Consider the following 10,477-nt stretch of genomic DNA (forward strand, 5'->3'; position numbering starts at 1 on the left):
TCACACATCGTGTCGCCCCTCACACACCGGCTCCCCCTCACACACTGGGTCCCCCTCACACACCGGCTCCCCCTCACACACGGGGTCCCCCCTCACACACGGGGTCCCTCCTCACACACCGGCTCCCCCTCGCACGCTCCCCCCTCACACACTGGGTCCCCCTCACACACCGGCTCCCCCTCACACACGGGGTCCCCCTCACACACCGGCTCCCCCCTCACACACCGGCTCCCCCCTCACACACGGGGTCCCTCCTCACACACCGGCTCCCCCTCGCACGCTCCCCCCGGTCCCGCTCCCGGGCTCACCCCTGGCCGGCTCGTAGCGCAGGCGGAACGGCTGCCGGTGCCACACGTAGGCGGCCAGGAGCGGGGCGAGCCGCACCAGGGCCGCCTCAGCGCAGCGCCGCAGCAGCGCCTGCCCGCCGGGGCCCGGCGCGAACAGGCGGTACCGCACCGCGTCCTCGGGCAGCGCAGGCCGGCCCAGCGGCCCCACCGCAGCAGATCCCCCGAGCGGCTCCATCGCGGCACGGCCGCGCTCCGCCCCCGCGGGAGGAGCGGCGCGATGGCGGCGGGGCGGTGGCGCTGAGGATGATATCGCGATACGCGCGCAAACCGGTGCAACCGTGAGTGGCCCCGCTCCCCCGGCCCCCATCGCCATCCCGTCCCCGGCCCCGGCCCCGGCCCCGGCCCCGGCCCCGGCCCCGGCCCCATCCCGGCCCCGCCGCAGACAGGGTCCCGCGAGGGCCCGGCCGCCGCGTGTGTCCCCCCGCGGTACCCCCGGGACACAGCGCGGTTAAATCCCTGCTCTGCCCTTCCTGGTGTCCCTGGCCCAAGAGCAGCGTCGGTTCTGACTGACTTGGTTGCTTTTGTCCTGTTTGATTTAATTTAATTCGCCTCCGGGGACAGCGACATTGTCTCTGCGCTCAGGGAGCTGCAGCGCAATTCACAACGTTTTTAGTTTAAAGGAGGACGTTTCAAAGTGAAGACCCTGCTTATAATATATAACTATTCTTAAATATAGTACTGTAACGACAGTTCTGATACCTTAAATGTAAACCTTCGGTAACAATAATTTTGGGTCAGTTCTGACCCAATTGATATGCTGGCCTTTTTTTTTTTATGTATTTGTATTAAACAAACGTGTATTTAATTGTATTTAATTTGTATTGAACAAATATATCCATTTTGGAAGTTAGTGACTTATCTACAGCCTTTTTATGTTTAATTCTGCCATTTCTGGCCAGCAGAGAAATGACAGGAGAGAGTTCTCTATTTAGGCCTCATTCAGCTGCTGTTTGAGACAGGGCTTCTGCCCTGCATTGGTACTTGTTGTTTCCAATTAATGCTACTTTTCTTGTCTCCCTCTCCTTGACATCTGAAGTTTGACAGAACGAAAAACTACCAAAAATTATTGCTCCCAACTTGCCAGTGCATGTTTCATAGAATCACAGAATCATTAAGGCTGGAAAAGCCCTCTAAGATCAAGTCCAACCATTAACCCAGCACCACCTTGTTCATCACTAAACCGTGCTCTCAAGTGCCACACCCACATCCTTTTAAAGGTGTCTAGGGACAGTGACTCCACCAAGGCCTGTACCAATGCCTGACCACCCTCTCCACGAAGAAACTTTTCCTAATATCCAACCTGAACCTCCCCTGGTGCGACTTGAGGCCATTTTCTCTGGTCCTTAACTAAAGCCAGAGTAACAAGAATTAGCCTTCTAATAACAACAGATGCATGCGCATTCCTTGAAAAGCAGAAAAGAAAAACCTGTAAAACTTCGTGGGAACTCTGCAAACATTTGTTCTTGTGAGTAACTTGTCAAGTTCTGCTGCTTTATTTTCAGACAAGGACTCCCAAAACATGCCCTGAGGCATCACCCCCTGCCAGAGCCAGGAGTTCAGGTGTGCTCAGCCACAGCCAGGGCTGAAAACCACGGCCACGTCTCCAGGTACTGTGGGCACATCTCTCCCAGAGCTGTTCTGATACAGCCAGGCTTTGTTTGCTGACACACTGCATTTCTCATTGTTTGTTTTTTGCCCACTGGGTTTTTTTTGTGGGTTTCAGGGAGTCAGAAATCCGGAGGGAATCAGCTGATCATGGGAATCCAGGGACTGCCAGTGAGAGCTGTGCTGACACCTCCACTGAGGACAGCTCAGTCTTCTCTTGGGGCTATGATGTGAGTAGAACATATCATCCAAGCCAAACCTGCCACAGTGAGGAGAAAACTGTTCAAAATACCATGGCAAAGACATTTCAGGATAAAAATGAGGATTGGATCTGTTAATCATGATAGTGATTATAAAAAGAGCATATTTTTTTCTTTCTCCCAGTTCAGAACACATTAGGCTCGTATTATTCAATTAATATGGTGTACTTCCATCTAAAATTTTGGAAAAGCAAATAATTTATTGCATAAGTGTATCTACAAATGCTGTTAGTGTGGAATCCCAAACATGACTGGGTGATTTTCAGGTACTTGGTGTGAGTTTATCAAACTTCTGCATACTTGCTTCTCACAATACTGTGAGAAACGTAATTTTAATTTAGAAATGGTTGTTTTGTTCTACCAAAGCCCAATGTGCTGTTGCTTTCTTGTGAGATGGGGCTGTTTAGATTTAAATGACCCCAGAACTGACCTCATTTTCTGGCTACATGAGCACATGTAACAAAGGTCCTGACCATCCCTCACTTTCACTGTTTCCCACCAGTCTGCATTGCCTTTTGTTTTGTTGTTGTCTGTCTGTTGCAAGCCACAGATTTTCCATTGCATTAAAATATCACTGGATTTTATCCTTCCTGTTCTGATTTATGTAAATTCCTATATCTTGTAACTTAATGTAATAACACAGATATTTCAAAATGTTTTACTAGTTTATCTGCCATGTCAATGTAAGCTTTTTATGTGGCCACCTTCAGTCTTAGCAGCAGGGGGGAAATTATCATCTCTGGAAGGAAATGACTTAAAGTTAAAATCCTTCTATGCAGTCCTGTTAAGCTTTAAACAAATAGTTGTCTTTTTCAATTATATTAAAGAAAAATCAATTAACACCCCACCCTGCGATGCAAATACTGTTCACTAGGTATTTACTGGATAACTTCCCTTTCTAGGAATTTGATAAAGCTGCCACACAACAAGTTCAGGAGATGTTCAGACAAATTGATGAGCTTCTCTATGAGCAGAAGGAAAATGTGCATGTGGAGGGACTGTGGGAGGAATGCCAGCAGTGGACATCCAGCTTTCCTCATCTCAGGTATTTTATGGACACACTAATGCCAATCCCCTCACAAAAAGGGTAGGGATGGACACAGTTGCTTTTAAAACATTTGTAGCAGGGTGGGTTTATGCACTTATGGAGTAGAGAGAAATAAAAAGATCACTCTGGTCATTAAAATAAACAGTCTGTTACCTCACATTTGGTTCCCTGACAGAGGTTTATGGCTATTTGCAGCTGATTTGGCCTGAACATAGCAGAGTTCTCTTAGAAAATCGTGTTTTGCTCTGTTAAGCACAGCAAATTTTCTTGTGGTGGAGCTATAAGCTTAAAATCATGTAAAAACCCTCCTCCCCTAGTTCAGCAGTCCTTATGGCTGTCTGAAAACTTACATTTTAAATCTTCATTACGTGCACTTGAAACAGTTTTGTCCATATTCATAAGTTTTACAGTTAGCAGAGCATTAAAAAAGAAACAGGCCAAGTTTTTTTGATGTATTTACCTGGCTCAAAGCAACCTGTACCAGGGAAAACAACTGAACCAACAACCAGGAAAACTGCACAGCTCCCCAGAAGAACTCTTAGGGTGTGCTGCTGCTCTGACACACTTCAGTAATCTCCCTTCCAGCACCTCCTGATGTGTGTCCCCTTTGCTTGTGCCCCGGCAGGGTTGTGGGGAGGCAGGTGGTGGTGCCCACGGATGAAGGGTATGGATGGTTCTCCAGTTCCCCTGCGGGCAGTTGGGCTCCCTCAGGTGTAAGTTCACCTCCAGAGCAGGATGCTGATGAGTAAGTACCTGTGTTGAGCCCGGGCTGGACCGAGGTGGGAAGGTCACAGTTCTCTGCAGGGAACAAGGCAGTGGGAAGCAGCTTTGTCCTCTGCTGCAGCCCTGACTCTTTCCTGTCAGGCTGAGTTTTGAACACAGCACACTTTATTTTCCTTTTTAACTGAAAATAGTACATTCAGAGCAGCAAGACTACGTAGCCGTGCTCGTTGCTGACTACCTTGAGCTGGTCAGTAAATAGAAATATCTTTGCTGCTGCTGACTTCTTAAGGATGTGTATGTTTTGTAGCTGGTTTTATTGCTAATCATCTGTTAAAAAATACAAAGCACTGTGTTAGTACTATTATGATTTAATGTTTCAAAATGCTTTCTGATTTTTTTTCCCTGAAGTTTCAAGTTCCTTAGCAAGAATTAAAAAATATCCAAAGCAACAGTTTTTACTGTAATGAATAATTTGTTGGTCTCCTTTGGCCTTAAGTACCATGCTGTCTCTCGGTTATTTGAAGTGGAATAATAACTTATTTTTATTTCTGCTTTCTGACAACTGTCACCTGTTCAGATTTAGTGTTTTTGGCAAGAAGGTCCCTCTTTTTGTTACTCCTGTTCACAAAAAGGCTGACCCTTCCAAGTCTCCGACCTTGTGTTCCTCAGAGAGAGACGAAGGGGAAGAGGAAATAATTCTCTCCGAAGGCATAGTGGAGGAATATTTGGCATTTGACTGCAGAGATGTGTAGGTATTGAATATTAAGACAGCAACTAGTACCAGTGTCCTGGGGTTCCTGCTGTATTTGATGAGTTTATTTTTTTTTAATACTTTTTCCCTAGAGAACTTTCAAAGGCCTGAAGTTGCCAGGGAACTGAGAATTCTCCCTACTCTTTTCCTAGGACAGTTTATTATTTTTTCTGAAATTTTTTGTCATCTTTCATACCATCCATTTTTGTGCCTGGTTTGAATAGTTCGTTCCACCGTAACTAAGAGCTTGCATATTTCATAAAACTTGTTTAAACACCATTTATTTTTTATATTGAGTCAAATTCATTGTTGTTTGTTATGCTGCTTTGGTTTTGTACTGTTATTTTGGGTGGAATTGTACCTTTTCCAGATTTTTCAGTGGTAATTTAAGAACTAAGAGTGGATTTGATGCTCTCCAAGAAACAACTACCACTCTTTTTTATTTTTTTGTCCCTTTACTTTATCCCACCCAACAATGTGAACATATGGCCTGGGTAAGGACTCTGGAGGGTATACTGTCAGTTCCTAACTACTTAATTGGTTTTAATAATTAAAGCCACTTAGCTGCATGGACCATTAAATTTAAATTGTTACTTGTCTTGCTTTGACCAGGCCAGAGAGACATTGCTGCAGGAAATAATATCATCTCTTGTCTTCAGCATTCTGTAGTGGCATTAGATATGGAGCTTAACAATGTGATGAAGAAACATCACTGCAACTATTAATACTCATTTTTAAATAGGACTTTGATCTTATCAGTAAATAATTCATTATCTGTGAAGTATCATTTGAGAGTCATTCTGAACAGGGAAACCAGGGTGTGCAGCAATAGGTGGTTGTCTCAGGCATTTCTTATTCGGGTTGGTGGAAGAACTAAAAATAAATGCAGGAGGCAAAGCCAATGTGTTTGTGGTACAGGCAGTGCTTACATTTTCACAGGGAGGAGGAGCTGCACGAGAGGAAAAGGGGCCTGTCCTCTGGCAGACGGAAACTGGGCTTTCCTCCCGTCTCCCCATATTCCTGCACCAAGGATTCTGTGCTCACCTTCGTGTTTGATGATGTGTGGAGTGAAGTCCTGGGCTGCATGGAGGAGCTGATCTGCAGGCACTGGGAAGGGTCAGCCTCTGGTGAGGATCACAGCTCGAGTGAAGGCTGAAAAGGGGGTTTCAGGGAGTGGATTTTGCAAGGAGGCGGTGGGGGAGAGATGTACTGGGGGATGATCTCTGCAGTGGGAATAAGAAGGTAACGTTGTTGACAGTGTGAGATATGCCTTCAAAAGATTTAGCAGAACTTACCATTCAAGAGGACTCTCTCTCTCTCTAAACATTTGGATTCATAGCACTGTCCACGACTAGCAGTGCCAACAGCCCGAATTGACAGGAACTCTCTCTTGCTTTGCACAGATGATGAGAAAAATATCATAACAGTGGAAACACTCAGGGCAGGTGCCAGAAGCCCTTTGCAGCTTGATCCTCTGCCAGCCTTGTTACCTCGTGTGCCACACACGAAAATGCCCTCGGTGACCTCAAATCTGGTAAGTATTTTTAGCCCCTGCTTTGTGTAGGGATGAATCAATAGTGTTACTTCAGCAAACACACTGCAGGATGTCAGTCCCTGGGTTATGTTTCGGTACAGAATGAGTTTGGCCTTTGTGGGAATGCTGACTGTCCTTTCTAACACTTAAGTCCTTTTACTACTCAGTTGCAAGTTTTAATTCCTACTTCTCTCTTTAAAACTTAGTGTTTTATATATGTATAGGACAACCATGTTGAATAATGATGTAGTTTTTTCTATACTTTAATAATATTTGACCTCAATGAGATTGAGGACTGTGTGTGTGGGATCCTGTTCTCACCAACATCTTTCATCAGGCAATAGGGGACAAATCCCAGTGCAGCTCTAAACCAGCTTTTTTTCTCAGACACTGATTTTATCTGCATAATCTGCTTTGGATGATCTGCTCCTGGAGTGGTGAGCACCAAAGTGTTACCTGTTTATTCCGTTTTAATTCAACTCTGTCCTTATTTCTCTCTCCTTTATTTCTACCCCTGCCTGTTCCTCGTGTTCCCTTACTGTGTGTGTAGTGCCCAAAACCCAGATGTGGCCGCAAAAGCAAAAAGAGAAGAAAAACACCTCAAGTATGTATCCCGGAGGGATTAAAGCTCTGCTGTTTTCTGTTTTCTGTTGTTTTGGTGGGTGGAATTTGATGTTTTTCCAGATCAGTCTGTATTTGCAGATACAAAATGTGAACACGCACTCAAAATTAGTTTTGTAAAACTTCAGATTATAGTAATTGTTGGAAGATCCTGTCATGCAAATGAGCTGCTCAGTTGGAAAATATGAAGTGTTAGGATACATTGTCTAACCACTACCATTTGCAAAAAAAAAAAAAAAGGACTGCTAAGATTTTTCTCTTAGATGGAGAAATAATATAAAACTGAGTATACATCTGGATTGTCATGGAAGAAATTGGTGGCTTTTCTCCAAAATTATATACAAAATCTGTAAGTGTATCTCTGCCAAGCAGCAATTTACTTACTTTTTTTTTTAAATTTCAGGTCAGTCTCTCTCAAGGGTCAAGTAGTGGCTCTCAGCATAATCTGAATGGCTTGATGGTGATCCACGGGATCCAGTTACACCAAAGGAACCTGCCTGTAGTGGAGAAAACACTGTAAGAGTTACAGATCATCTGTTGTAAATAAAGTAGAGCGTTCTCACAGTGAGAGGGACTCAGCCCAAACCTTTGTGAGATAAATTGTGAGAAAGCTCTTCTCAATTATTTCCCTGCTTGTTTGTGTGTTTATTTGTCCTCTGTGAAAAATGAAGTGTCAGGATACAGTGAAACGGTATTATAGATTATACAGTTCTGTTAAAAATGAAACACATCGTGTCTGCCCGTGTATTTTATGATTAATGCCACACATGGGTGAGTACTTTGGGAACGGGGCCACGCTGACCATCTCCCTGTTGGTCTTTTTTGTCAGGGACCTGGATGACAGACGGCCGGGTTCCAGCTCCATCCTCTCCATCAGAACGTGGCCAAATCGTGCTCTAGAGCTCAGCACATCCTCCCTGTCCCGCTCCACGAGGAGGAGGAACCCCCCGCCCCGGACCCTGCACCCCATCTCGGGCAGCCAGCCCCGCACCGGGACCCCGCGCTCTGGGGACGCGGCACGGCTGTACGTCCCACCCACCCCTCCTCCAGTGCAGAGAGCCCAGCTGGCACCAAAAACAGGCAGATGGGCAGGAAGAACATTGGGTTAAAGAAATGAGCTGCCCCTTAAAGCGCAGCTGCCCCCAGAAAGCTGAGGGGCTGAGGCTGGTGTTCACCGTGCTGCGATTCACTGAATCACAGACACACAGAGGTGGTTTTGCACCTCAGTCTGCCCAGTACCAGCAAAGTCAACACCACCATCTCTTTCTTCACATGGTTTTCTTTTTCTGGAGCCTGTTTGCAAGATGAATTTAAAAGTCTACAGTTTTTGGAGGGGAAACTGCACGTTGCTATCCTAGCCCAGACTGGGCTATAAAGATGTTAAAATAGGTTATCTGACTGACCAAAGTGCTCTTAAGGAACTCAGTGAACCCCTCAGACACATCTAAAACATCTTGCTTTGCACATTTACAGGGACCACAGGGTATCAAGAAATAATGCAGGCTTTGATATACCTCTGTATTCCATGTGTTGTAAATCGATGTAGTTTCCTTTCAGTTTTGTAGTTTATGTATAAACTCACTGAGCCTGTTATTTTCTTGTCACGTAGTGTTTAGAGAGTAATTCGTTGTCCTTCCACAACTGATGTTTCTACTTCCAGTATTTTATGCTTCTGTTCCCTTTCCTCAGGCTTCAATCAGTCTAACAAATATTAACATCTCACCTTTATTACCATATATTTTTAAATGTAGAGAGCACTAGGAAAGTGTTTTTAAAATATTTTGAAGCTTTTCTAAGGTGTTCTTACAGAACAGTCAACTCCAGAAGGCCAAACAAAGTGACAGTATTATCTCTTTCCACATGCCAAACATATAAACTGTATTTTTTTTCTCTTTTCACTGGTGCCTTTCAGTCTGACTGCACAGGAGCAGCTGACCTCTCCCTCCCCAGTGCTGCTGAACCGAAATCACCCCCTGCCCCCTATTGCCACCTCCAGCGTGGCAGAGCGTGGGAGCACCACAGGATCCCAGAAGCAAATGGTAAAGGAAACAATTCCATTTTATTACTGAATAGTCTAAAGTTGTAATCACTGCTGATCAAACTGCCAAGCCCAAAAGTCCCAATTTATTCGTTACCCTGCGACAGCAAGTCAAATGGATGCACAAAAACCGTCCCAGCAGTTTTGACTAACAACACCACCCACAGTTGCCTGCTTAATTCTCATTCATGCCAGAATGTTTTCCTCCTCGTAACTAGGTTGCAAAATGATTCATGTGGAAAATTAGCTTTAATTCCTAGGTTGAGGATTGCCAATGTGCTGCTGCAGTAAGAAGAAGCCATAACTGTGTTACCCTTCCCTGCAGAAACCTCGAGGGAGCTCCAGTCGTGCTCACAGTGTAACAACACAAGAAGATGCTCACCAGCAGCTCCAGGAGCAGCTCCTCCTGCCTGATCCTTTCTCCAGGCCTAACACAACCAACACATCCTTGGTAAAGCATGGCAAATTACACCACATCATCCTTAATTACTGCAGAGAGTGCTTGGTGAATTAACACTAATCAATGCCCAATCTGTTTCAGTATCAAACAATAAGCACCTACTCTACTGATATCTTGTCCTATCCAACAAATTGTTTTTTATCTAAGCTTTAAAAGCTACAATTTCAGTGATAGCTTTTAAATAGCTGCTTGATTCAACATCCTTGGCTCAGCAGTTGTGAGAGTACACAATTTCTAAAGTCTGTTTTGAAACAGAACAATTTTTCCAGAATGTCTTTAACTGGTCCAGTGATTATTCCAAATAAGCGTTAGAAAAATATATTTTCTACTCCTAAAGTTGATTTAATCCTCCTCAAAGCTTTACTTAGGCCTTTACAGCATCTTGCCAACTAGGCAAATAGTTTGTAGCTGCATTGTAATCTTGCTGTTTACATTTTTTCCCCTGCCTTCTCAGCCAGATTCCCAGCGCCGCCGTTCCTGCACCGTTATGGATCACAGTAATCAATCCTGGACAAGCAGAGCATCAACAGGTTCAGGTATGTTCCTCAGGCACAGGATTCAGTAAGATCAAGCAAGGGGTAGGCTTTTGGGACAGGGATGCACTTCCTGCAGGGATACATTCCTCCAGGTAACTGCATCGAGGAGGTTTTTCAAAGTTCTATTAGTGTCTTTAATTTCCCATTACACAGGTTTTATCCTGGCTGTATCCCACTCTATTCCAGAGTATGGCTGGGTGCAGTTTGGGTTTGGTTTTTTATTACCACCAAGTATTTAAAATCACTTGAGGAAGCTTAATGTCATCTGCCCCAGTGCCTCTCAATGTCAAAGTGAAAAGCAGGAGTTGCCAACTTCAACAGAAATAGCAGCATCTACTTTATGCCCAAGGGGTTTTTCCTTCTGCTCAACTATGCAACTGAAAAAAATTGCATTATGTCCAAAAGAAACTAATTTGCACTGTATCTGGAAGGGGTTTTACTAGATCTGCACTAGATATGTTGGAAAGACAGGAACTGTACCAGTACAATTCACATGCATCCTCTGAAATCAGAGTTGCTTGTACTGTGTCACTCCGTATGGGGCTGTCAGGATC

General features: G+C 44.8%; 2 protein-coding genes and 1 long non-coding RNA gene across 4 annotated transcripts in view; 1 reads left to right on the forward strand and 2 right to left on the reverse strand.

Moving 5' to 3' along the window:
* ECD (ecdysoneless cell cycle regulator) overlaps nucleotides 1-522 on the reverse strand; it is a 9,279-nt gene extending 8,757 nt beyond the window's left edge. Inside the window, exon 1 of the mRNA XM_017832646.1 lies at nucleotides 309-522. Coding sequence (XP_017688135.1) covers nucleotides 309-522 — 214 coding nt within the window. The remainder of the gene's footprint in view (nucleotides 1-308) is intronic.
* FAM149B1 (family with sequence similarity 149 member B1) lies at nucleotides 522-9,967 on the forward strand. 2 transcript variants are annotated; one of them, XM_017832682.1, is made up of 14 exons: nucleotides 522-625; nucleotides 1,850-1,954; nucleotides 2,071-2,182; nucleotides 3,115-3,257; nucleotides 3,886-4,005; nucleotides 4,561-4,731; nucleotides 5,674-5,861; nucleotides 6,138-6,268; nucleotides 6,819-6,872; nucleotides 7,293-7,405; nucleotides 7,719-7,913; nucleotides 8,802-8,928; nucleotides 9,253-9,378; nucleotides 9,842-9,967. In XM_017832682.1, exons 1-14 carry the CDS (start codon nucleotides 591-593, stop codon nucleotides 9,950-9,952), a joined length of 1,731 nt encoding a protein of 576 aa, XP_017688171.1. In that variant the 5' UTR covers nucleotides 522-590; the 3' UTR covers nucleotides 9,953-9,967. The 2 variants fall into 2 exon arrangements, with proteins under 2 accessions (XP_017688171.1, XP_017688172.1); XM_017832683.1 differs by lacking the exon at nucleotides 6,819-6,872.
* Nucleotides 4,201-7,386, reverse strand: LOC108506070. Its single transcript, XR_001877667.1, has 3 exons — nucleotides 7,270-7,386; nucleotides 5,779-5,957; nucleotides 4,201-4,310 (listed from the first exon to the last, which is right to left on the reverse strand). It is a non-coding gene; the product is annotated as an uncharacterized LOC108506070 (long non-coding RNA).
* Nucleotides 9,968-10,477: the final 510 nt, after the last annotated feature.

This window comes from Lepidothrix coronata, unplaced genomic scaffold, assembly GCF_001604755.1.
Source record: "Lepidothrix coronata isolate B3197 unplaced genomic scaffold, Lepidothrix_coronata-1.0 Scaffold204, whole genome shotgun sequence".
Lineage (NCBI taxonomy): Eukaryota > Metazoa > Chordata > Aves > Passeriformes > Pipridae > Lepidothrix > Lepidothrix coronata.